At 42.7% G+C, this 27,919-nt stretch overlaps 1 protein-coding gene across 3 annotated transcripts in view; it reads right to left on the bottom strand.

Annotated features, from left to right (window-relative positions):
* The window catches only part of GABPB2 (GA binding protein transcription factor subunit beta 2), a 33,234-nt gene extending 12,692 nt beyond the window's left edge, over positions 1 to 20,542 (bottom strand). Inside the window, exons 1-9 of one of the 3 annotated variants that reach the window (XM_074938264.1) lie at positions 20,457 to 20,472; positions 18,817 to 18,956; positions 17,349 to 17,516; positions 12,586 to 12,780; positions 11,187 to 11,337; positions 8,386 to 8,499; positions 6,713 to 6,898; positions 5,077 to 5,219; positions 3,278 to 3,859 (exon numbers count right to left, since the gene is read on the bottom strand). In XM_074938264.1, coding sequence (XP_074794365.1) covers positions 3,572 to 3,859; positions 5,077 to 5,219; positions 6,713 to 6,898; positions 8,386 to 8,499; positions 11,187 to 11,337; positions 12,586 to 12,780; positions 17,349 to 17,516; positions 18,817 to 18,924 — 1,353 coding nt within the window. In that variant the 5' untranslated portion in view covers positions 18,925 to 18,956; positions 20,457 to 20,472 and the 3' untranslated portion in view covers positions 3,278 to 3,571. Of the gene's footprint in view, positions 1 to 3,277; positions 3,860 to 5,076; positions 5,220 to 6,712; positions 6,899 to 8,385; positions 8,500 to 11,186; positions 11,338 to 12,585; positions 12,781 to 17,348; positions 17,517 to 18,816; positions 18,957 to 20,456 lie in introns of those variants that run through there. The other 2 variants (XM_074938265.1, XM_074938268.1) reach the window with 2 other exon arrangements.
* Between the last annotated feature and the right edge of the window lie 7,377 nt (positions 20,543 to 27,919).

Raw genomic sequence — 27,919 nt, forward strand, 5'->3', positions numbered from 1 at the left:
TTACCTGTATGTTCTGCAAATAGCAAGTGTCCATAAGACTACAGGTTATTAAACTCTTTCCAACAAACTGTTCATAACTTTGGCTCACATTTCCCCCCCTTCCCCCTCTCCATCTTATAAACCAGTTTCTTTCCTATCCCCAATCAAGCTGTGAGAGGACTGACAGCATGTTTTGCTGAATCTTGCTTTTCGATTCTTGTTACATCCACCACATCTCCAAGGAGACACTTTAGAATTTGGTGAAATGCAACTTTCCAAAAAGGACCTCGTTTCATTTAAATTCTTTTCAATGGCTATTTTAACTGGGTTTATATCGCTGACCAGCCTTTGCTTGGCTTGTCCTTTCTTAGATTAAAAGTTAGGGGTAGGTATTGCATTCTGTGCGTTTGTACAGCACCTACTGCAACACGTCCTCAATCCCAGTTGAGGAATCTGGGCACTACCAAGTTTCATAGAATGATATTTTAGCCGTGACTGGCTTGATCAAAGAAAGTTGGCTCTTTTTGTTTCTCATTCTGAAGTTGCTGTCCAAAGCCGTATGCTTGTTTCTAAAAGTCTGGGCCTCTTCACCATTACCTTCTATCCACAAGAACTAAATAGAGGAAAAATTTAAATAGAAGAGTTTGACTCTCCTATCTTCTACCAACAAGGAGTCAAAGTACCTCTCATGGCTTCCACTGAAACTGCACAGAGGCAAAGATTTGATCAGAGTGACTATGTAAGATCCCTTAGTTACTGATTTATAACTCCAGCAACCAACAATCTCTTTGGGGGAAGATGGGGAGCTCGACAAAATAAACCGTTCCTAAGAAGTCCATCCAGACAAGAAGAAAAACTCCCAACAGTGAAATCAACAAGGAAATTATTCCAAAGTCTAACTGGCAAATACCCCAGTTTTGTGCCATTTAACACGAGACTGAGCAAAACCTCAAAAAATATAGTAGCCCTGTATTGACAGGGATATGGACTGGTAACCAAACAGGGTTGGAAGAGACCTAGCTTCTACAATTCTTTCTTTCAAATGAAAACTAAACAATGCTTATCTCCTAATCAGGAAACTTCTTTTTCTAATAAGACTACCAAATTAAAACTATTTGATTTATATTAATCCATCATTACAATGGATAGTTCTTCCTTCATTTCTAAAGGCACAATGTACTATCTGCACTATCTAAAAGAAGCTTTGCACTGTAAGCGTATGTACAGAATAAATACAACTTACACATTTACTCTGCAGTGTGGACGTATACACCAAATTCTGCTCTATTTCAACCATTCAATCCAAGTGGAGACAATGAGGGTGCATGGGTGTAATGGTAGAATTTGGTACAATATATATAGATGGAGAACTTTTAGGCCAAAATGCATGGTCAAAAATAATTTATGTGAAAGATTGAAGCACCTCACATTTCCCGAGTGAGCAGAGGCAATTCATTTTGAACAGGAAATGGATCAAATATTTGGATGCTACTGCTTCAGAATAGATAGTTATAGGATTCAAGCTGCAAAGACAGGCTGAAGTTACATTTTTTTAAATATATGCCAATCTCATGCTCATTAATGCGAGAGACTAACTACTACACAGAGCAAAACCTGATTCAAATAGGCCTCCACAGCTCGTCCCAAGACATGACCTGCAATGTCACTGCGATCAAGTCAAAAGCACTCTTGAGTAATCACTATCCTATGAACTTGAGCCATGCTTTTCTGATGTGAACCAGTCTCTACTACACAGAGGCCAATTCATTTTCACTTATGACCATGCCCAGGATTACAGTTCAGGACTCCAGAAGTTAGTATCTTTGTAGACTAAAAAAAGTCTGCACCATTCATCTCAAATGTCTTAACTTGGGCATGTCTGCTACAAAAAAAATGTAATGAAAGAGGTATCTGTATCAACACAAAGCCACATTATCTGGACACACACTGCTGGAAATAACGGAAAAAACAATACAAGACAGACCTTTGCAACCATGAAATTGAATTACCACCATGAATACTGCCAATCCTCACAAACAGCAGAACTTAAGCAGGAGAGACTGTATTATGCAAACTGAAGCCATGAATTTAACAATACTTGCCTTGGAAAGGGAAGACCAATTTTTCAAAACTTGTCAAGAAAGCAGTATCAGTTTCTGTGGCATGTCAGTTTTTCAAGATCGAAGTGATTTAATACTTTCTAAACTCTGCAGCAAACTGGTCAGGCTACATTCTTGTGAAGTTTTTCCTCAATTTAAATTGCTTTACTCATGATCATTTATTAAGACTACCATACCATAAACAATAGTTCCCACAGTTAATCATAGCACTTCCAATAATTTTGCTTCAGTCCTGTACCAGAAAAGACAGACAGTTCTGCATTTGATACACGTCTCTCACTTTAAAATACAATCTCCAAGCCTGCAACTGGCAACAGATATAGGTAACTTCTTTACTCTATGGGTCTGCAAGCAAATAGTAAAGAAAAAACACCCATAAACATTTAATAGTAAGATCAGTCACTTGTTTAAAAAAAACAAACATTTTAGTATATTTAAAATGGACAATTTTGATTAGTAAAGATGTGAGATGCCTACCCACTTCCAAACAGAAGCATATCAACCTCCCAGACTGTCTTAGAACACAAACTTCAGAGACATTTTATTTTGCATACATAAACAGAGTTGGTGCCATTGTATAGCACAAAAATGCTAAAAAGAAAACTTGACCAAGTTTCATAAAACTGAAGGGTCTAATTTTTACCTGGTATCCCTTTAGGTAGTCAAGGGTTCAGATGTAGATAGCTCTTTCAAAGACAGACCAAAAAAAGGCAGTTTTAATATTCCCTGATATCTCAAATTGCTTAAATGCTAAAGAGCTCATGCAAACTTAGCCTGTGCTTTGTTCTTGTAGGAGTACTGTATTTTTGATTCATTTTTGAAACAAACGTTATCTACAGAGACCAATCCATTTTCCACCTTCTCTCAAAGGGCTTTGGAAGATGTTGTCAATAGTGTTTTCATTTCAGCAACGACGTTTGCTTTCCAATAAAAGCCAGCTTTTTAATGAAAAGTTTATACCCCCAAACAGACTGTTTTTGTGAGACTCCAAATTGTGGTTTCCAATCGGATAAGAACTACACACAAGGGTGCAAATATGTCATTGCATAACATTTGTTTTCAGTGCAGTAAATTCAGGGCAGCTGAGCGCTATTACCAGCTACTTTGGCAATGAGGTACTTCTCTTCTCCCCCACCCCCATCCCCTTCCCTCCCACATTATAGACCTATGTCACAAAATAGGCTTGTTGGTCACTTGCTGGCTAAATTTATTAGGGTACTTTTAAAAATACCTCTCTCTCAACATCAAACTATAAAAGCACCTTTGGCTTTGTGTTCAAAGCAAATTAATGTTATGAGCTGCAGGAGAGATTTTATCCCTCTGAATGGGACCACACAAGCAGTTGAGTTCTTCAATATTCCAGTTGCATGGAGGGTTTTCATTAGACCCCTTAGCTCACAATGTTGCTTGTCAACAGCATCTCCTTTAAAATAATGTTTTTTCCTTTTAAAACGGAGTTGGTAACCCACAGGTTACGCCGTTACAGTTTCCACAGCAATGTCAGTAGGCTGCTCTGTTTCCACCACAGTGGCTGCAGACCCTTCCATTTCCTCCGATGATACCACAACTGCATCCACCTCAGCAACCTCTTCAACCACTGTAAGCTCAGCACCATTGGGCTGCTGTCTTGCCATGGCTTCAAGCTTTAGCCGGTATTGCTCTGCTTCTTGTTCTTTCTTCATTAGCTGGCTTCGATATTCTTGCGCCTTTCGGTTTGCCTCTTGCAACTGCTGCTGTAACATTTCCCTTTCGTTATCGTCCTACAAAACAAGACAGCCTCTGACTAATGCCCAGATGAGTCAGCAGCTTGAGCCTGTATCTGGGATGCAAGCACTCATAAACAATACCTAGATACAGGTAAGAAAGGACAGACCAAGTGCATAGAGAGATAATGGATGTCTCAGGGCATAGGGATACAAAGCCTTTTGCCTCTACTCATTGGTACAACCCAGCCCTGTTTGAGATTTATCACCTAAGGGCTGATTCCTGGCCTATGTTAAAGTGAAATCAAGTTGCACAGGGTATATGTTAAGGCAGAATCTGTCTGCTGGTCTTTTCAGCAAGGTAGGATAGGGACAGTTCTCTAGTATAAGTGAACCCATAAGGAGGGATTTGTGGGGTTTCCATATTTCACTATAATCCAGATGCAAAAGCAACAGTGTTGGCAACTGGGGAGAGGGATAGAAAAATAGACTAAACAAAAAAAGAACACCTAGTGGCCCCCAAAATCAAAAGGTAAGTTCTGCCAGCAAAAGTACATATCCTTCCAAATGGAGGGTGCTGGATAAGTTATCCGACTTTCTTTAAAACTGCAACTGGAATGTGAAGAGAGGTCAGTCTCACATTGGGTCTTATCTCTGCAGTTTTAGAGGGAGTTCAAAATAATACAGCAGAGTACAATGCTTCAACTCAATAGCCTGGGCTCAAAAAATAACTGACAACATTACACAAAGAGCGACTTGGAAGAGAATCTTCCTTCCACCACCAGTGACTCAATTGTTAACACTAGGCCATGGGGCAAGTAGTGGACAGAGCACTTCACTGCCATGCAGGAGACTTGGGTTCTTATTCCCTGCTCTGCCACTGGGTGACAGTATACAAGTCACTTCCCCCTCTCTGCGCCTCAGTTTCCCTCCCCTTAAATGGGGACAATGATACTCACCTTCTCTGTAAAGCATCTGATATCTACTAATGAACAGCACTACATAAGAGTTAGGTCGTATTCATGTATTGCATATTAATAACTGATCATACAGATTGAGCAGAAAGAATGGGAAACATTATAGTGAGAGTTTTCAGAAATGGCAAAGGCATGATCATTGACTAAATTTAAAATCAACTTGGGCCACATCATTTATATTGAGTGTTATTTTGTAACAATACTTGAAACTCCACATTCTCAGTTCAGTGGAGTTTCCTTTCCTGATACTTTAGACTGCACCCACTTTCTATGAACGTTATAAACAGGAACTTTTACCTTGTTTTCCTCCAAATCATTTACATTTGGGTCAACTTTTTGCTTCTTCACTGGTGGATGTTCTTCCTCTTCTACATCATCATCATCTTCTTCTTCTTCAATAACAGTCTCTTCTGCAACCTGACCAGCAGGTACAGTTAGAACTACAAGTCAAGGAATATTAAATGCAGGAAATGAATATACAATGGATTATAGATGCTTTTATACATAAATCCAGAGACAGACTACTTTGAAATTAATGTAGGAGAGAGGTGCTGCTCCGCACAGAAGTGGTGGGAAACTTAATCAGCAATTCCTAAGATTCTCCCAGCTAGTTTCAGAGCCCATTCACCACCTTTCTTCTTGCTGTAGGAAATAGGATGTCTTAATGCAAGATCTGAACAAGGAAACCGAACCCATGACTTGATCAGAAGCTCTACGTCCATCAGCAGAGGATTCACAAAGCTTGTTACTTCTACATTTCAATTAAGTGGAAAATGACAACTGGAGCACTCTGGAAAAAGTGTGGGTCCAATTCTAAGAGGTGCTGAGGGCATTCTCAAAGCACTCTGCATCTTGCAGGATCATTTCTTATATGTTCCATTTATTGAAAGGTGGTGAATGGGCTCTGAAACTCGTTGGGAGAATCTTAAATCAGCAAAGGTGAATGTTTTTGTTAAAAACACTCCCTATTTTAGGGAATACTATAGTTCTTTCATCATCCTGTTCTTGTCAATAGTATAGCAATTGAATTAAGAGGGTACATAAAACTTGTGAATTTTCCAGATATGAACTACTGTGTTTTATCAAAAGAATTCTAATCAGGAACATTGACAGACAAGCTACAGATCAATAATTATGTGTAGACATTTGGCAAATAATTCTGAATAAATTTGAGAAAATTGCTTTCCATTCATGGACATTTTGCAAACAGCGGTGAAATGAAAGTAAGTAATTCATTATGACTGGTCTGCACATCTCTAAACTACCTATAACTTTACATAGGTGTGTTGGTTTGTGAAACTGACAGATTAGGATGGTCTACGGCAATACAATTAGAATAATGGGATGAAAAGGTATTCTTAACCTGACAATCAAGAAAAATGTCTTAAAACCAAGTTCTACTTAGACTCTGGAATAATCACCCAATGGATCTTGGTAAAAGCACAATTGGTTGAGTTATTTAAATCCAGATTGGAGAGGACACATACAATCATGTAGCAGGAAACAATCCTAGCCTAGCTGGTGGGAATGCACCAGATAACCTAATAAATATTTACCATAAATAAATTCTATTATACATGTTTTACTCATTTTAATTCAACTATTAATACTCGTATAAAAATGTAGCACTGTGCTTATCTGTGTTAAAGTAGAATGATTATGTAACTAGCCTCAGTCATAAACCTTAATTCTCCTCTCCATTCTTTTAGAGAGCTCACTTGGAAGGTACGAATTGTAGCAGCACATTATGAGCAAGCTGAACTATGTAATGGCCTCATCATTTTTCCTTCCCCTTCCCCCGCCATCCCTAGTTTCCTGAGATTCATAGACCTAAGTCTAGGTCTATGCATCTACCATAGCTATTCTTTCCCCCCCTTAACATCAGGAAAGTCTAAAACGGGCTTACAGTTTTCTAAACTCAGCAGCCTCTTACCTTGCTGTCCATCTTGCATGGTCACTATAAACGGCTGGCTGATACCACTAGTAGGAATGGCTGTTTGGAGACTGCCCAGTGGAACGCCATCTGTTACTATTGTAATGACTCGTTGACCTCCACTACCAACCACCTGCTGTATTGCAGAATCTACAGAATTTGCTTCCACTATTTCCTCTGTGTTAGCTGGAGAAAGCAGAGCAAAACTCTCGAGTTAGCTTTTTCTTTTTAAAAAAATAAGCGTAGAGTAAATGAGTCAATGTTTACTGCACAAAAACCCCAAACACTGAAGCATCTGGTATGGAGTAATCGGCAAATGTTAAAAATCTAAAGTGGACAAAATAAAATACCAATACAACCCCAGCAACTTTTCAATGGTAAAAATAATTCTCTTCAGATACCTAGATGAATTTAAAGCACCAGCATTCACAAATACAACGAATACAGTAAAAAGTACTCAGTCCCTGAAAAAAAATGGGTTCAAATGTTAAAGATTATTACATAAGGTTTGTTTTTTAAAAAAGATGGCCAACTTGATAATTCTAAAGTCAACTGGTGGTTTTCACACACTGCACGTTGTAAATACATCATAAACCAGTGGCTCTCAACCCATGACCCAATCAGCACACAGCTGTGGCACGTGACATCCTCAGGGCCATGTAGGTACTATATATATTGTGTGGATAAAAGCCCACATAACAGAGAGCTGCATATGTGGCCCACAATGGTAAATGGGCTGAGAATCACTGCCATTGAGCATCACAAAATTTTTTTTGAGAATAAAGTACTGTAGAACCCCATTTTACAAACTAATTGGGGACTAAGGAGATCATAAAATCAGAAAGTTCAATTCTATGAACATCTCAAAATTACAGCAGGCACAGTGCATAAATTGCAATTTGGTGCCATGAATTATTTTCTTTTTGTCCTTCAAAACCACTGCAAAGCAATTTCTAATACATTGATGGCATTGGAACATAAAGGGGTGACAACTCGCTTGACATCACTTTTACCATTATTATTTCCCACCCCCCACTGTCAGGAAAAATGGTTCCTGTAAATGGCTGTTCGTGATGTTCATAAAATTGAGGCTCTATGGTATGCATAAAAAGAACCCAAATGTTACCAAGTCCTCAAGAAATCCTAACACTTGTTTAAAAATAAACTAACTAAATAAAATCGAGGCATTGTAAAATCGGGGGAACACACAAAATATCGATGTGGCGATAAAATCATTCCAAACTGTTTTGTAAAACTGGAGTTTGAAAAAAATATCACTGGTCCATATTTGTGTAGTAAGGAGCATCTGACAGAGATACAAGCTGTGTTCTATTCTATTTTTATAACACTTAGCTGGACAGAACAATTCTAACAGGATCCAGGTCGAAACAGGATAGAATGAAAGAATGGTTAGTAAAAACAACTTTGGTGCTTCATTCAAAGGAGCAACTATAGTCTGTAGAAATATCTATGAGCTATGATAACAGATAAATCTATTAGCCTTGCAACTGCTGCCAAATATTATATCACTTTGCAACTCTCGAGTTACGCTGAATGAATTCAAATCCTTTTTACAAGCTATACTTAAGTAACCCAATTTCTTTACGATTTCTTGCAAATGATGCACTAGGGATTAAATATATTGATGTCAACACCAGATTCATTCCACTTACTTGAAGATCTGTTTGAATTGGAAAGGGGAGCAGATGCTTCAGCGAGGGCTGCAAGCGTGGCAAGCACAGAGGTTGTTGAGTTTGAAAACTGCACTGTAGAGACACGGGAATCACCTGTTTTGAGGAAATGAAGGCAAGTGAAGGAGATTTGCAGTCGGAGTATTCTACTATAATATTAAACTTTACTAAAAAAACCTACTGCTCTACTGGGGCAGTTTTTCCAGCCTACAATTCATACCTAGCATACATAACTTCAAGATCTGAAACAGTCCCACATACTGTTCTTAGAACATGGTTGAAATAATTACCTTATATTTAATATTCATTTCACTGGATTTAAAAATAAATGTATTTGAAACAATGCAAAGGAATTAAATTGAGTAAATCGATGCAAGCTAACGTGACTTACTCCAGCATTGTCACGAAGATCACCTACAAGTGGTCAGATGGTAATCCACTGGGCTATCAAAATCCAGATTTTGGCACCACACTTAGCTTTCATTCTGAACAGATGTGAACAATGTTTTCAAAAGCCACACATGATCAAAATACAGGGCCTCACCAGCACAGACTAGACGCAGTCTGACTACACAGGCTGAACACATTAGCATTATGCAAAAGTGGTTGCGATACATTTAATTTTACCTGACTTTGCAGTCTCACATTAATTTCAATTACAGAATTGCAAATGCCAAACTTTTTTTAAAAAAACCTGTTGACATAAGCTAATTATACAACCCAAATTCTTTTAATGAGAGATTTTGCCAATCTATAAAGTATTGACTCCATTCAGCATTGCTTTTTAGAAAACACACATTTTGTTTGTTACAAATCAACTGAGTTTTTTCTTGAAAGCTAAATCAGTCGATTATAACCACTTCACAATTTCAACGTACAGTTTGAAAACCAGCTTCAAAAAATAAGCCAGTCAGTTGAAACGCAACAAAGGAACTATCAGACTATCAGAGTCAGCATATCAAGTTCTTGGACTGCAGATTCGGCTTTGTGCAAGGAATAAAAATCATCCCAATTCCAGTGCGAGAAGCTTCTTCCCTCAACTGAGCACAGTAACCCATTACACTTGGATTCAGTACTGACTGAACAGAAGAAAGACATCTAAGTGGGACCAAAAGTAGTATATTCAATATGCTATTTTCAGAAAGTTGTAACTGTTATTTCTGAACAAAATTTCTTCAGGCAAGTAAAAGACATTTGTCCTCATTAAGGAATTTGTAGTTTTAAATAAACTTTTTAGTCACCTACGAGCAAGAAGTGGTACAAAAAGTGTCTTAACTGGTGAAAAAAGTTAAACTATTACTTGCTGTGATTGAAGTACACAGTCTCTAGTGCCCTCTGTGGGCAAATAAGGGAAAAGCTAAGGACATGGGGCCAGCAAACCCTTATCCCCACAACAGACCAGGAGTTATTATTGACAGGAGTAAAGTTTTAGAGTGTGGCACTCAAAAAGAACAAAATGGGAAAAAAAAAATATATTGGCCTTTTCATATTTTTAACATTAACCGGGTACATATATTGCAGGAATGTCCTTGTTTTAGGGAAAGGTGTGACATTATCCATGTGAAGCACTGTTAATCCTCAGGTTGTTTTTTTTTTTTTGGGGGGGGGGGGGAGGGGAGATGAGGAGGGGAGTGTTAATTATGGGATTTGTCTATTTATTAAAGGAGTAAACCACATGGAAAGTTTCTACTCAAAGTAAGTTCAGAGTCTCACTGAAGTCAATGGTGCCACACACAGGATTAGGGTGCCACTTGTACCGATCCAATTGCAGCACTGGGCCCTTAGAACTGAAAACAGGAAACATCCACATTTGTAATATTGCTCCAATCAACTCTGGCAAACACTCATGCATGTGAACAGTCCCATTAGCTTCAAAAGTTACTCACATGCAGAAGTGTTTGCAGGGTCAGGCCCTCAACTTGCTTCATAAACCTTGTATTTAGAAGCCTCCTTAAGACTGAAAAGAAACAGTAGTTTGGATTTCCCAAATATAACAAAAAACAACACGTTATAAAGTCTCACGTAAAGAAAAGAATTTATATTCGGCCTTAAATGAATTTTTCAGACAAATTTACGGAAATAACTAGCTTCCTCATTTTTGTATATTATCTCTAACCTATTGGCTAGGAAAAAATAAGTTGAGTAATCTGTACACCCAAGATACATTCTCTGCAATGATTTTTCATTTGTTTCCTTATTTAACAATCAAATACACAAGATGACTCACTCTGCTCTTCCAGTTAATAAGTAATAAAACAGAGTATTGAATGAATCCTTGACAAATTTAGGGATTAGGGACCAAATGGTGAATATCTTACCTACTCAAATTTTACCAGTGGAACTGGCATTGGCCACTGTCGGAAGACAGAATACTTACTGGGCTAGATGGACTTTTGGTCTGACCCAGTATGGACTGTTCTTATGTTAACTCTCAGTGCATTGTAGTTTGAGTCCTTAACATTTTCCAAGTTATGAAGGTTCTATTTTATTGCTTATAATACATACTGAGCCAGATCCTCAACTGGTGAAAATAGCAAAGCTCTCTGCTGACTCAATGGAACAAGGCTTTTTATGCCAGCTGAAGTTCTAGCCCATTATCTTTTACAGATAAAGTGTGTATTTTGGTGCATTCCAATATGTTTTAAAGATCTTTCTCTACTAACTTGGAACATCTGCCTTCTACAATTCAGAAGACTGAATTGAGAGACGCAGCTTTCTAAAAACCTTTACACAAGAAATATTTTGGAGAAACATTTTTCGCCTACATGTTCACAGAATCTTACCTGAGGTTGTTTTGGTGTTTGCTGAAGAAACAAAACTAGCAAGATTGAGAACGTCCCCTGATGCAAGGATAAATGGTGAGGCAACAGTCACTGTATTTGTGACAGGATTTGATCTCTCTGGATTCATGTTCACCTGATTCTGCATTGCCTCCTTAAGAAGAAAATGCAATTAGGCACACATTTTTATCTCATCTCCAATAAGAGAAATAATACTTGGCACCCATACCTGATTCTCTGCCACTCTGCACCTTGTGTAGTCAAATAATTGTATTTGCTTTGCACTGGTGCAAAAGTAGGTATAAAATACTACCAAATCAGAAATGGCAGCATTTTACACTAGTAAAAAGAAAAGGAGTACTTGTGGCACCTTAGAGACTAACCAATTTATTTGAGCACAAGCTTTCGTGAGCTACAGCTCACTTCATCGGATGCATACTGTGGAAAGTGTAGAAGATCTTTTTATACACACAAAGCATGAAAAAATACCTCCCCCCACCCCACTCTCCTGCTGGTAATAGCTTATCTAAAGTGATCACTCTCCTTACAATGTGTATGATAATCAAGGTGGGCCATTTCCAGCACAAATCCAGGGTATAACAAGAACGTCTGAGGAGGGGGGAGAGGGGGAGGAAAAAACAAGGGGAAATAGGTTACCTTGCATAATGACTTAGCCACTCCCAGTCTCTATTCAAGCCTAAGTTAATTGTACCCAATTTGCAAATGAATTCCAATTCAACAGTCTCTCGCTGGAGTCTGGATTTGAAGTTTTTTTGTTTTAATATCGCAACTTTCATGTCTGTAATCGCGTGACCAGAGAGATTGAAGTGTTCTCCGACTGGTTTATGAATGTTATAATTCTTGACATCTGATTTGTGTCCATTTATTTTTACGTAGAGACTAACACGGCTGTTACTCTGAAACCTGTCAGTTTTACACTAGTGTAAATCAATACACAAGTTGCAGGGCAACAGAGAATCAAGCCCACTAACTAAATAGTCTTTTCCAAACATTAACTAATCAACCTTGTAATAAAATTAAAATAATCTGCTTCTTCCATTCCCATTTCCCAGAGGCATGTTTCCACAAACATTCCAATAACAAAAAAGCCAATTCCATGAGTTCTGAAGCAGAGTTTCTGAAGAACTGTGTGCATGCAAAGAAAACTAATGCAGCTCAGAAATCTGGGACATTATTCTCCAAATCTACTATCTCAGTGATGAAGAAACTAATATCAATTGACATTTCAATATTTTATACAAGTTACCACAATTCTGATTCAGGCATGTAAAACAGAAAGTTTCTGTAGGAAATGTTCATTCTCATCGCACTGGCAAACTCTGTAGGCAGATAACGTACTTTCCCTGTAATTATCAGCTAACATTTTTCCTCCTTAACCCACCTGCAGCATTACCAGAGTCTCTGCATTGTTCTTGTCCAGGGCTATATCAAAGGCTGATTTATCAAACTTGCTGAAAGCGTGAACATCAGCTCCATACTTTATAAGCAACTCTACAACATCGCGATGGTTGTGTTCTGTTGCCCAGTGCAAGGCAGTCATCTTCAACATGTCCTTGGCATTTACATCAGCACCATTCTGAGAGAAAAAAGAATTGCTTTCATCTACTGTGTTTTTTTCAGTGCATGGCCTCTCCCTGATTCAAGAGAAACAGAGAAACAGGCTAAACAAAGGGTGGGATACACAAAGGTACTTCGGCACTTAAATCCCAGACTTAGGCAGCTAAGTCCCAGTTCTGGCTCCACTGGAATCCACAAAACTCCTGCCAAACCCTACAGGTGCCTAAACTCAGTCAGTGCCTCCTTTTGTCAGAGTAAGAGTTCCCTTGGCACCTACGTTCCTGCCTCTGAGTATGTGCACAGCCCTGTGAGCAGCTGGATGCCTACCTCCCACCAAAGCCCCAGCATGAACATGGTTCGAACAAAGGGGAAGACAGACAGACATTCAGCTGCCTAAGACACATGCAGGGCTTGATCCAGCAGGCATGCTCAGAAGTGCTTGAGGCACGACTCCAAGTGGCAGGTTCCCATTCATAGACAGATGCCTCCCTGCAGCCCAGAGTCAGGCACCTATCTCCAATAGAAGAGCGGAGCATAGCACACCCCCCTCATTAGCGTCTCCCATTGGTACCTTAGGGTGGAGCTGCCTACCATGCTGGCTTTTGTGGATTGCATTCTAACACATCTATCTCCCCTCATTCATTGTATGGAATATAAACGCCTAGCCCAGCTTTGTGGATCACAGTGTTGTTCCTGTGAGTGTCTAGGCACCTAAAAGTTAAGTGCCACCATCACGCTCAGCATTGCAATGTTTAAGTCCCTTCATGGATCCCACCCAACACGCTGTCAAATCTCTTACAATTATACTCATCCTAGGTATTATTTGTTACAACAGGTAAAACAATTCAGACAATAGGATTCTTTAAGCAAACAGTGTTGCTTTAATGTCATCCTGACGTTCTCCTGCACAGGCATCACACTGTTTTAAATCAGCATTTCTCAAAGTGGGGGTCCCGACCCAAGAGGGGGTTGCAAGGCTATTGTCAGCGGGTCATGGTATTGCCACCCTTCCTTCTGTGCTGCTGCTGGCAGCGGCGCTGCCTTCAGAGCTGAGCTGCTGGAGAGCTGGCTGCTGGCCGACTGCCCAGCTTTGAAAGCAGCGCCACCATCAGTAGCACCACAGAAGGAAAGGTGGCATGATATGGGGCTGGGGGTGACTGCTCAGAGCTCCAGTATGAAACTGCAAAAAACCCAAGAGTCTCTGGATTAAGTTTAGAAGTGTGAGCAACAAGGGTGATGTCATGGTGGGAATCTGCTACAGACCACCAGACCAGGGGGATGAGGTGGACGAGGCTTTCTTCAGACAACTAACAGAATTAACTAAATCACAGGCCCTGGTTCTCATGTGGGACTTCAATCACCCCGGTATCTGCTGGGAGAGCAATACAGCAGTGCACAGACAATCCAGGAAGTTTTTGGGAAGTGTAGGGGACAATTTCCTGGTGCAAGTTCTGGAGGAACCAACTAGGGGCAGAGCTCTTCTTGACCTGCTGCTCACAAACCGGGAAGAATTAGTAGGGGAAGCAAAAGTGGATAGGAACCTGGGAGGCAGTAACCACGAGATGGTCGAGTTCAGGATCCTCACACAAGGAAGAAAGGAGAGCAGACTGACTCCCTCAGGGAACTGATGGGCAGGATCCCCTGGGAGAATAACATGAGGGGGAAAGGAGTCCAGGAGAGCTGGCTGTATTTTAAAGAATCCTTATTGAGGCTGCAGGAACAAACCATCCCGATGTGTAGAAAGAATAGTAAATATGGCAGGCAACCAGCTTGGCTTAACAGTGAAATCCTTGCTGATCTTAAACACAAAAAAGAGGCTTACAAGAAGCAGAAGATTGGACAAATGACAAGGGAGGAATATAAAAATATTGCTCAGGCATGCAGGAGTGAAATCAGGAAGGCCAAATCACACTTGGAGTTGCAGCTGGCAAGGGATGTTAAGAGTAACAAGAAGGGTTTCTACAGGTATGTTAACAACAAGGTGGTGGTCAGGGAAAGTGTGGGCCCCTTACTGAATGGGGGAGGCAACCTAGTGACAGAGGATGTACAAAAAGCTAATGTACTCATTGCTCTTTTTGCCTCTGTCTTCATGAACAAGGTCAGCTCCCAGACTCCTGCACTGGGCAGCACAGCATCGGGAGGAGGTGACCAGCTCTCTGTGGAGAAAGAAGTGGTTCGGGACTATTTAGAAAAGCTGGACGAGCACAAGTCCATGGGGCCGCAAGCGCTGCATCCGAGAATGCTAAAGGAGTTGGTGGATGTGATTGCAGAGCCATTGGCTATTATCTTTGAAAACTCATGGTGGTCAGGCGAGGTCCCGGATGACTGGAAAAAGGCTAATGTAGTGCCCATCTTTCAAAAAGGGAAGGAGGAGGATCCAGGGAACTACAGGCCAGTCAGCCTCACCTCAGTCCCTGGAAAAATCATGGAGCAGGTCCTCAAGGAATCAAGTCTGAAGCACTTACAGGAGAGGAAAGTGATCAGGAAGAGTCAGCAAGGATTCACCAAGGGCAAGTCATGCCTGACTAATCTAATTGCCTTCTATGACAAGATAACGGGCTCTGTGGATGAGGGGAAAGCAGTGGACGTGTTATTCCTTGACTTTAGCAAAGCTTTTGATACAGTCTCCCACAGTATTCTTGCCAGCAAGTTAAAGTAGCATGGGCTGGATGAATGGACTATAAGGTGGATAGAAAGCTGGCTAGATTGTCGGGCTCAACGGGTAGTGATCAATGGCTCCATGTCTAGTTGGCAGCTGGTATCAAGCGGAGTGCCCCAAGGGTTGGTCCTAGGGCCGGTTTTGTTCAATATCTTCATTAATGATCTGGAGGATGGTGTGGATTGCACCCTCAGCAAGTTTGCAGATGACACTAAACTGGGAGGAGTGGTAGATATGCTGGAGGGTAGGGATAGGATACAGAGGGACCTAGACAAATTAGAGAATTGGGCCAAAAGAAATCTGATGAGGTTCAACAAGGACAAGTGCAGAGTCCTGCATTTAGGAAGAAAGAATCCCATACACTGCTACAGATTAGGGACAGAGTGGCTAGGCAGCAGTTCTGCAGAAAAGGACCTAGGGGTTACAGTGGACGAGAAGCTGGATATGAGTCAGTGTGCCCTCGTTGCCAAGAAGGCTAACGGCATTTTGGGCTGTATAAGTAGGAGCATTGCCAATAGATCGGGGGACGTGATCATTCCCTTCTATTCATAGAATAGAATCATAGAATATTAGGGTTGGAAGGGACCTCAGGAGGTCATCTAGTCCAACCCCCTGCTCAAAGCAGGACCAATCCCCAATTTTTGGCCCAGATCCCTAAATGGCCCCCTCAAGGATTGAACTCAAAACCCTGGGTTTAGCATTCCAATGCTCAAACCACTGAACTATCCCACCAATTCGGCATTGGTGAGGCCTCATCTGGAGTACTGTGTCCCGTTTTGGGCCCCACACTACAAGAAGAATGTGGAAAAATTGGAAAGCGTCCAGCAGAGGGCAACAAAAATGATTGGGGGCTGGAGCATGACTTATGAGGAGAGGCTGAGGGAACTGAGGGGGGGAGCAATAGCTCAGTGGTTTGAGCATTGGCCTGCTAAACCCAGGGTTGTGAGTTCAATCCTTGAGGGGGCCATTTAGGGATCTGGGGCAAAAATTGGGGATTGCCCCTGCTTTGAGCAGGGGGTTGGACTAGATGACCTCCTGAGGTCCCTTCCAACCCTAATATTCTAGGATTCTGTGAACTGGGATTATTTAGTCTGCAGAAGAGAAGAGTGAGGGGGGATTTGATAGCTGCTTTCAACTACCTGAAAGGGGGTTCCAAAGAGTATGGCTCTAGACTGTTCTCAGTGGTGGCAGATGACAGAACAAGGAGTAATGGTCTCAAGTTGCAGTGGGGGAGGTTTAGGTTGGATATTAGGAAAAGCTTTTTCACTAGGAGGGTGGTGAAGCACTGGAATGGGTTACCTAGGGAGGTGGTGGAATCTCCTTTCTTAGAGGTTTTTAAGGTCAGGCTTGACAAAGCCCTGACTGGGATGATTTAATTGGGGATCGGTCCTGCTTTGAGCAGGGGGTTGGACTAGGTGACCTCCTGAGGTCCCTTCCCACCCTGACAGTCTAGGATTCTATGATTCACTTGCAACTCTAAAGCTCCACTGCAGCAGCACTTTAACATGCCTTGTGTGGCTGCGGCGCAGAGCTGGGAGAGAGCCACCTCAATGAGCAGCGCGGCTCCCACCACTGGGGCACTGTTTACACTAGTGCTTTACAGTGTTGCCATTTGCCACGCTCGGGGGGAGGGGTGTGTGTGTGTTTTTTTCACATCCCTGAGCGACGAAGTTGCAGCGCTGTTAATTGCCAGTGTAGATAAGTCCTAAATTAAGCAGTGATTTCATTGAACAATTCTCAGGTTTCCTTAGAAAAGTTTTTTAAATGATACTTAAGAGGGGGAAGAAGTTTTGTATTTCATCCTACCAATAAAAATATTTAATTGGCATTAATCTACCAATAACTTCTTCACATAGAGAGAAATGCCTCATAAGGGACATTACAATGTAATTTATATTCTGCAGACTGATACACAACATCTCACTTACCCTAATTAGCAATTCTACAATATGTGTATGTCCATCAGCTGCAGCCATATGCAGTGGTGTCCTGTCCACTTTGGTTCGAGCATCTCTGCTAACACCTGCTCGAAGCAGCACTTCCGCTGTCGAATAATGGCCATACTGGGCCGCAAGGTGAAGAGGTGATGTCCCAAGCTGTATATTAAAAAAATGTTTTTAAAGAAGTTCTGTTCAACGTAGGTGTGGAAGCACATATTTATCTCCATTAATGCGTTCAACAATTTTAAAGAACTATAATTACATCCCCATCACATCCCGCACAGTAGGGGAGGTACAAACCCCTAAATGCACAGGGGCAAGGGGAAAAACCAAGAGCAACCTGGCCAGAGGGCTGAATGTCAGGAAGTGGTAGAAGGCTGAGTGTAATGGATAGATCACAATGGGGCCTTGAGAGCAACTGCTGGCCGGGGGAACCCAATGCAGAGGGATGGCTGTGGTGCCAGAAGGGGGCAAACCAATCAGCAACTGACCCTGCAACAAGCACAAATTATATAAATGAATAGTTGGGATTACAGTCTGTGTGTAGAAAGCAAACAAAATTAGATTGTGATCACATGCACTGAGGCAAATGTTATGTTAACAAACTGATCACTGAACTATAGTTCTGTCAAATGAGATCTGATATACAATTACTTTAAATGAAAAAAGAAAAGGAGTACTTGTGGCACCTTAGAGACTAACCAGTTTATTTGAGCATGAGCTTTCGTGAGCTACAGCTCACTTCATCGGAACATTTAAAACATATCCACAAAAATCAAAAAAGGCATTAGTTGCCAATCAGTAGGGGTGTCTTAGTGCTCTAATTCCCTCTTCGAAGCTTTAAATTCAGTATTTAAATGTACTTAGCAAGTTAATATAGTTTGAAAAACATTGACATTTAAGGATCACTTTAAAGAAGACTTAAAAGGAGTGATCAAACACCTGCATACACAAGAACAGGTAAAATATTGCTCAACATTCTATAACAGCAGCACCCAAACTGGCTACACTGGGAACTTACCAGGAGCATGAATGCCGTGCGTTGGCCCCATCCTGTAACTATTTAGACCCATACTTAACCTTACTACCCAGGACTAGCCCCATTTACTCTGATGGGGCTACTCCATGATAGTAAAGTTCTTGCAGGAGGCCTCCTGTGAATAACAGGGGTCAGCCAACATAGGCCTTGATCCTGAAAGCTGGTCAAAGTCTGCATAAACACTTCCAAAGTGCATGACTAGAAATGCTTGTTGCTTGAATTTCCCAGCAATGAAACATCACAGTTAATCAGTCTGGTCATCATCACACAGTTACAGAGAGAGGGTGCCCAGGAGCTAAATTAGGACTCTAAGATTATCACCTACCCCCCTCAGGCTGCCCTCAAAGGATCTGTTCTATATTTTAGTTGGAGTAAATACCTTTTTGGAAAAAGTAGCCTTTTCTATTAAAAACATACCCAGTCAGTGGTGAAAGGGGCACCATTTGCCATTAATGTTCTAACTTCATCATCTTGCCCTTTGCGAGCTGCTTCTAGCAACCTCTTTCCGAGGTCCACTAACGACATCTTTATACATGGGAACAAATATTTTCAGAAAGCTGCATTTTAAAACAGAAAAAAAAAAACACTTTAAATGTGCAATGTGACTAAAATATCATCAGCTAGACTAGGACATAGATGCACACTGGAAATCAATCTATGCCGGATATGGCCACTAAATTACTTAATGAGTTAAGTGTTTATGAAAATATACATATTTTTAATCTTCAATACTTGCAACATGATAGGAACGCAAAATGCAACCCTGATCTGGCAACTGCATCAGCGGACACAGACCAATGGCTCACGTGTACCCCTGTTACTTCACAGGCTCAATATGGACCTGGGTTGAAGTCTACCATAGCAACAGCAACACTTCGTATATACAGCATTTTACAAAGATTAATTACTTCATCTTCACAAACACCCCACCTCCACGAGCTAAGGGGCTGGTATCCTTGTCCTCGTTTTACAGCTGGCAGTCACTGAAAAATGAAGTGACTTGTCCACGTTCATAAAAGTAGTCCGTTTTAGAGCTGGAAATAGGAACTCCTGGGTTCTAGTCCTGTGCTACGTCTACTAAGCAACGCTGCCTCTGTTTTTCAAGCTATACTTTAAAGGTATAATAAATACGGTAATCAGGGGATCTGAAGTTCTTGTCTGACACAGATACAGTGGCATTTCATTCCTATGAAGAACTGACTTCAAGCCTAAGTATTAATTTAGGTGTGAGACTCTTCAAATGCCTACAAGTGAATGTCTATGCATACCAGTACTGAATCGCATAGTCAATCAGTGAATCCATCAGGTCTTTAACTGAGAGAAAAGCTTTATGAAAAAAGTTATACCACTTCATTGAACGATTCAACAGAAGTGTCCAAATATACCATAAATAACCCCAAGTAAGTAAATGTCAGTAAAATAATCTTTTTTAAAAAAACCCTAATTCTCCTCAAGTAACATAGCCAATATAGGTTTCAGAGTAACAGCTGTGTTAGTCTGTATTCACAAAAAGAAAAGGAGGACTTGTGGCACCTTAGAGACTAACCAATTTATTTGAGCATAAGCTTTCGTGAGCTACAGCTCACTTCATCGGAGGCATCCCATTTTACAAGACAGTATTTTAAACCTAAATGACAATTATTATAGGCAAAGTATTAAACATAAAACGCAGGAGTGTGACAATTTTTAGCTCTGTCATAAAGACCTGATGTTCAGGGAAACAAACTTGAAAGAAGAAAAAAAAATCCCTGCTCTATTTCTAATCGTTCATTCAGCTTGCATGATGACATCTTAGAAGGGCCACTTTAAATAAGCTCTGCACCATGCTAAAGCAATCTGTATTCGTTGCTGAACCTTGCAGGTACGACCCCATACCCACAAACGCTCCCATATGTTTAACTTTGGCCCAACCCTACAGTGAGCATAGGCACCCACGTGCAGAGCTCACTACAGGATCAGGGCCTTTCTGTACATAAGCATGGACTCTGAGGAGATTATGCACGTGTGTAAACACAGGCAAGAGTTAGCAGGATCATCACGGCCTTAGCTTTACTTACCTTGATTCTTGGTAGGACAGCCTGCATTTCCAATGCTCCTTTAACAGTCTTCTAAGCCCCAATCCCGCAAACACTTTTACCCTTAACTTGACACGCACGAACAGCTCGGTTGAGTCATAACGTTAATCATGGGTGGAAGCATTTGCGGGACTGGGGCTTAACGCTGGGGGGGGGGTGGATTTATTTTAAAAACTCCAAAACCCGCCGTTTCTCGCATCGCGCTTCAACCTAACTCCGGAGTCACGACAAACATCATCCATCAGGAGCCCGGCGTCCCGCCGGTGCCCACAACCCCCCCACCCTATTCGGGTCTCCCTCGGATCTGACGCCTGAGGCGCCCCTCCTCCCCAGCAGCCACAGGTGTCTGGAGAAGCGCTCCGGCCAGAAGCGTCGCTTTCACCTTCCGAGCCGAGAGGCGACGCGACTCAATCCCCGCGCGGGTTTCCATTGATCCCCGGTCCGGGAGGAGCCGCCCGCACCTCCACGGCTCTGCAACACCCGCTCCCCGCCAGCCCCTCAGCCGCCCCCCACGGGGATTCCCCCTTCTCAACCCAGAGCGAGGAGCCCCCCAGCGGCGGCTCACCTCAGGCTCCCTCCCTTAGCCCCAACCTCGGGGAGCAAAGACCTCAACCCCCAGCCTCCCCTCCAGGCAGGGCACCCCCCCAAGGGGCCTCCTCCCCCAAAGTGACCCCCCCCACACTCACCCTTGAGAGGCGGAGGCAGCCCCCGGCGGCGCCAGCGTGGGCGTCCCGGGTGGGGGGAGGGTCGCTGGGGTTAGCTGCTTTTAACGGCCCCCCCTCTGCTTGGGAGGGAGGGAGACAAAATGGCGGACCCGGAAGTGGAAGGAGCCCCCCCCCAGTCCCGCGGCGGAGGGATACACTGAGTGGGGGAAGAGGCCGCTCAAAGCCTGGAGCTGCTCTCGTCACACGGCCCCGCGGGGGGGAGGGGGGCACAAACCGTTATAGGGGGACGGGGCAGTAACAATGTGTGGGGGCAATCGCACTATCGATTCACGGCTGTATCCCTCCGCCACGGGCCCCCAGCTCCCGCGCCCTAAAATTAGCCCCCCCCTCCCACGGGGCCGCCCAGTGCGGCGGCAATTGCAGCGCGGGGTAACTCGAGCGATCATTAACGATCCACTGGCTTGGGGAGGGGGAACCCCACCCCCCGCCCGGATTATTTTTTTTCCGGCGGAGGGATATGACGGAGTTAATACCAGGACGAGGCGCGAGCGGCGGCGGTGCCCTCGCTGTAGTCCCGGCCGGGCGCTCGGTGGACGCTTTAGGCGCCAAGGATGAAAGTGAGGCGGGTGGTGCGCGTGGGGCGACGGGTTTGGGGTGTCCCCTGTTGGGCGCCTCCCTCTCCTATATCCACCCTGTCAGTGTCCCCAGCTCGCCCCCCCCTTGCACACCCCCAGAGGTGCCCTCAGCTTAGCCCCACAAGTACCTTACCAGGTGCTTTCAGTTCTGAGGTGCCCACACCTGGGAGGTCCCTTACAAGTGCTCCCCGTTTTGGGGGGACCCCCACACCATGGGTGCCCCCCCATCTTAGTGCCCACCCTATAGAAACCACAAGCTCAGAAACACCCTGACCCAGTTCAGCCCTTCCTCATCCCAGGTGTGGCTTGTAAAAGGCGGTGAGTGGCATGCCTACCGTTGCCCCCCACAATAATCGGGGCTGCCGCTCCCCAAATGGATTTGACTCCCAACTCCCTGAAAAAAACCAACCGTGAACAATCATACGTAGAGGCACGCAGAAAAATCCTTCAGCCTGAAACCAGAAAAGACCGAAATGATTCTTGTTGCTCTTACTCATCTATTTTAGTGGTGCCAAGAGACCCCAGTTAAGGATCAGGAACCCACTGTGCTAAGTGCAGTGCAGACAGATACCGAAGAAGACAGTTCCTGGCCCAGGGAAACAGGTTCTTGGAGGACAGCCATGATTTCCCCTGCCTAGGGGACCAGCTGGAGGAACTATGGTATGGGCCCTGAAGTGATGTGGGGCTATGAGAGATCACATGGACTAGGCTTGGAGCCAGGGGACTTTGCATGGGTTGGAGCCAGAAACAGCCCATCCTAAGGCAAGTGTAAGAAAATGGAAAGGTCTTGTTTCAGTAGGGAAAATAGTGTTTACTCAATTTCGCGAACTTGAGGTGAAGTCCTAGTGAAGCCAAAGCACAGAGTAAAAATCGTAAATGAATCAAATTGTACCATAGACTCTCTCTGGATTGAAATTCTATGCTTGAATAATAAGAGTATAGCAGTAGGAATATTCCACTGATGACCTGACTAGGATGGTGATGGTGATTGTGAAATGCTTCGGGTGATTAGAGAGGCTATAGAAATAGAACACTCAATAATAATGGGGGATTTCACAACTATGTCCGTATTGACTGGGTACATGTCACTTCAGGAGGGGATGCAGAGATGAATGCAGAGATAAATGACTGCTTCTTGGAGCAGCTAGTTCTGAAACCCACAAGGGAAGAGGCAATTCTTGTTTTAGTCCTAAATGGAGCATAGGATCTGGTTCAAGAGGTGAATATCGCTGAACCACTTGGTAATAGTGACCATAATATAATTACATTTAATATTCTTATGGGGCGAAAAACACCAAAGAAGCCCACCACAGTAGCATTTAACTTCAGAAAGGGGAACAACACAAAAATGAGGAAGCTAGTTAAATGGAAATTAAAAGGTACAGCCCCAAAAGTGAAATGCCTGCACACTGCATGGAAACTTTTTAGAAACACCATAATAGAGTTTCAAATTAAATGTATACCCAAAATAAAAAAAAACGCAGAATAAAGTAACAATAGGCAGTTCGAAGCAAAAAAAATCCTTTAAAAATTGGAAGTTAAATCCTACTGAGGAAAATAGAAAGGAGCATAAACTCTGGCAAATCAAGTGCAAAAGTGCAGGCCAAAAAAGAATTTGAAGAGCAACTAGCCAAAGACTCAAAAACTAACAGCAAAAAAACTTTTAAGTATCTCAAAAGCAGGAAGCCCTCCAAACAATCAGTAGGGCTCCTGGATAATCCAAGTGCTAAAGGAGCACTCAAGGAAGATAAGGCCATTGTAGAGAAGCTAAATTAATTCTTTGCATTGGTCTTCACTGCAGAGGATGTGAGGGAGATTCCCACACCTGAGCCATTCTTTTTTAGATGATAAATCTGAGGAACTGTCCCAAATTGAGGTGTCAGTAGAGGTGTTTTTTGGAACAAATTGATAAACAGTGAGGAGTTACCAGGACCAGATGGTATTCACCCAAGAGTTTGGAAGGAACTCAAATATGAAATTGCAGAACTACTAACTGTGGTATGTACCTATTGTTTAAATCAGCATCTGTACCAGATGGCTGGAGGATAGCTAATGTGACCCCAATTTTTAAAAAAGGCTCCAGAGGCAATCCTGGCAATTACAGGCTGGTAAACCTAACTTCAGTGACAGGAAAATTGGTAGAAACTATAGTAAAGAACAGAATTATCAGACACATAGATGAACACGATTTGTTAGGGAAGAGTCAGCATGACTTTTTAAAATAAAAATTATGCCTCACCAATCTATGAGAATTCTTTGAGGGGGGGTCAACAAACGTGATCAAGGGTGATCCAGTGGATATAGTGTACTTGGACTTTCAGAAAGCCTTTGACAAGGTCCTACACTAAAGGCTCTTAAGCAAAGTAAGCAGTCATGAGATAAGAGGGAAGGTCCTCTCATGGATCAGTAACTGGTTAAAAGATAGGAAATAAAGGGTAGGAATAAATGGTCAGTTTTCACAATGAAGAGAGGTAAATAGCAGGTCCCCCAGGGATCTGTACTGGGACCAGCTTAATATATTCATAAATGAATTCATAAACTAGAAAAGGAGTAAATAATGAGATGGCAAGGTTTGCAATTAATAGTAAATTACTCAAGATAGTTAAGTCCAAAGCTGACTACAAAGAGTTACAAAGGGAAAAACTGTGTGACTGGGCAAGAAAATGGCAGATGAAATTCAATATTGATAAATGCAAAGTAATCCACATTGGAAAACATAATCCCAACTATGCATACAAAATGATGGGCTCTAAAATAACTGTTACCACTCAAGAAAGAGATCTTGGAGTCATTGTGGATAGCTTTTTGAAAACATCTGCCCAGTGTGAAGTGGCAGGCAAAAATCCCAACAGAATGTTGGGAACCATTAGGGAAGGGATAGATAATAAGACAGAAAATATCATAATGCCACTTTATAAATCCATGGTACACCCATATCTTGAATATTACATGGAGTTCTGGTCGTCCCATCTCAAGAAAGATATTTTAAAATTGGAAAAGGTATAGAGAAGTGCGACAAAAATCATTAAGAGTATGGAACAGCTTCTGCATGAGTAGAGATTAAAAAGACTCGGACTTTTCAGCTAGGAAAAGAGATGAGTGAAGAGGGATGTGGTAGAGATCTATAAAATTGTGAATGATGTGGAGAAAGTGAATAAAGAAGTTTTATTTACTCCTTCACATAACACAAGAACCAAGGGTTGCTCAATGAAATTAATAGGCAGCAGGTTTAAAACAAACATAAGAAAGTACTTCACACAACACACAATCAACCTGTACAACTTCTTACCAGGGGATGTTGTGAAGGCCAAAAGTATAACTGCGTTCAAAAAAGAACTAGATAACTTCATGGAGCATAGGTCCATCAATAGCTATTAGCCAAGATGGACGGGGATGCAACCCCATGCTCTGGGAGTCCATAGCCACTGATTGCCAGAAGCTGGGAGTGGACGACAGGATGGATCACTCAACAATTGCCTGTTCTGTTCATTCCCTCTGAAGCATCTGGCACTGGCCACTGTTGGAAGACAGGCTTCTGAGCTAGATGGACTAGTGGTCTGACCCAGTATGGATGTTCTTAATTTCCCATGAGTTAGCAGGTCAAGGTGAATACTAGGCTCCCCCATAGCATTAATCCAAACGGCTTACGTGTCCGAAAATCATAAAACTGCCTTGTCTTCACTAGGATTGTATCTCATGTTAGTTAACTCCAGCTTGGTGTACGTTACAGTTAGGTTGATGTACGACGCCATGCATGGACCTGTTTGTGCATGTGTTTATGCTTAAATTTGTCTCTGGCCTACGTAAGTGGCCCATACTGGCAATGCAGTAAAACCACCTCTCCGAAAGGTGCCGTGCCATGGTCAAACTACTTTAGTCAACACAATGCGAGTGTAGACATTACATGATCTGTGTTGACCCTAACGGTCCTTCAGTCGCTGCCCCACAATGCCCCAGTCCTCATGACAGTCACTGCTCTGCTCGCAATTTTAAACTCCACTGCGCAGGGGTCACAGAGACTGGAAGCCTGCCTCCTCCACTTTAAAAACCCTGCGTGGTTTTGAAATGTCTTTTCCTGGTTGCTCCCCTTGGTGAGCACACCTAGCAGCTCACCTTTGTTTGCGTGCAGCTAACCATGCTGGCTCCAGGCACACAGAGAGGTACTAGAGCAGGCAAAAAGCATTGGATCTCCTGTGCCTGCGGAGAGAACAGTCTGTGCAAGTGCAACTACGTGCCAGCCATAGAAATATCCGAGCAGATCACATGGGGGATGCTCAGCCCTTGGGATTCAGCTTTGCCCTCCTCCTCGTCCCCCCCGGCCCCGGTGTGATAGAGCTCGGGCTTTGCACACACAACCCCCCCCCCCAGGGCAGCGGGGCTCTGGCAGGTTCAGCCTTCAGTCCCCACTCCTGGGGTCATGTAGTAATTTGTGTTGTCAGAAGGGGGTCATGGTGCAATGAAGTTTGAGAATCCCATGCTAGATTAAAGAGCCCTCTCATGTGCGGCAGGTGAAGCTTCCCCTTGGGAGGCTAGCCCCCTGCTCCACCCCATCCGGCTGAGGCCCTGCCTTTCCCAGCCGAGGCCACACCTCCGATTGCTGCTCTCAGTGCCCCCTCCCCTGTGGACATGGCTGGAGGGGAGGGCTGAGAGCCTGGGGGGGAGGAGGGGCAAGGCTGAGAGCTTGGCCCAGCTGGGACCACAGTGCCACCCCATGGCTGCCACCCAGTCCATGGCCCTACTTCATTCCATCCCTTCCACTGCAGCCCTGTCCCCATTCTGCTCCCACTACACCTCTTCTCCATGAGGACCCACCCCCACTGGCTCCTTTCTGGCCACCACTGCCCCGCTGTGGCCCTGAGACTGGAAAAGCTCTGTGCCTCTGCCGTCTGGGACCATGGCAGGGGGAGATTTTTCCAGGGGCCCCAAATTGGCTGGGACCCCAGGGCATGGTCCCCATGGGCCAGTGAGGTAATCTGCTTTTGCCCCCTCCCACCCCGCAAGGTTTAGGAAGGCTTAGCCTTCCCCAGCCTCCATTACGTGCCACCCATGAGCCCTCCAGTGTCTGAAATCTAGGTACTGAGAGACCATGATTAAGTCACCCCTTAACTTTTTCTTGGATAAACTAAATAGATTGAGATTCTTTAGACTTTCAGTCATTCTTGTAGCTCTTTGCTGAACCCTTCCCAATCTGTCAACATCCTTTTTAAAGTGTGGACACCAGAGCTGAACTCAGCATTCAGTGATGGTTTCATTCAAGGTGGATTTGTGATTTAAATCACGAGTCAGGAAGACTCGATTTAGTCATGGTTTTCTACATAAAAGTGCATTCTTGTTGGTTATAACCTTAATACATATTCTTCACAACTCAGAGATAGATGTGTTTCATTTTTAGAAGGTACACACTATACATTTTTAAACAGTGATTTATTTTGAAAACTTTTCAGATTAGTTTTACAGCTATATCAGAAAATGAATGATTGTTTGGTTATTTCATTTACCAAAGGTAATTGAAGCAGATATTTTTGAAGTCACTGGGAGGTGAACTATCTCCAATTCAACAAGTTAATGATAATATTTGGAGGATTTTCTTGCCATGCTGTATTAGGAGGAGAACATCACCAGACAGACACTTAAATTGTTTTATTTAACTAAAACAACAACGTTAAGTATTCTGGATTTTTTTTCTTCAACAGCAAACATATAATATTTTAACAAAACAAGCATATGTCCTTTGCTTCTCACATTTATCTCCAGAATTTTTCTCCTTGTCCAGATCTATTCCACCCCCAACAATCTTCTATTTATTGAACTTTTTGAAACTTTGCACTTTTAGAGAGAAGTAAGGGATTGACTCTATGTACACAGATTTGCAGAGGGACAATAGAGTTGAGATTTATTATTTCTTACCTCTATATATTATTTATTTATTTAAAACATTTTTGTTTTTAAATAAACATTTTTGCTGTTAAGCATGTTACCTCTGGAGACACAAATCACAGTTTGAGAACTGCAAAACTAAGCATCTCTGATGGTATCTTCTGAGCACTGAGTCCCATTGGGTAGATAGAAAGATTAACCTAAATAATCTGTACAGAAGCCTGTGGAACTCCATAAAATTGGGTCCCTAATCCATGAATTATTGGAA

The sequence above is a fragment of the Natator depressus genome, chromosome 24 (assembly GCF_965152275.1).
Source record: "Natator depressus isolate rNatDep1 chromosome 24, rNatDep2.hap1, whole genome shotgun sequence".
Lineage (NCBI taxonomy): Eukaryota > Metazoa > Chordata > Testudines > Cheloniidae > Natator > Natator depressus.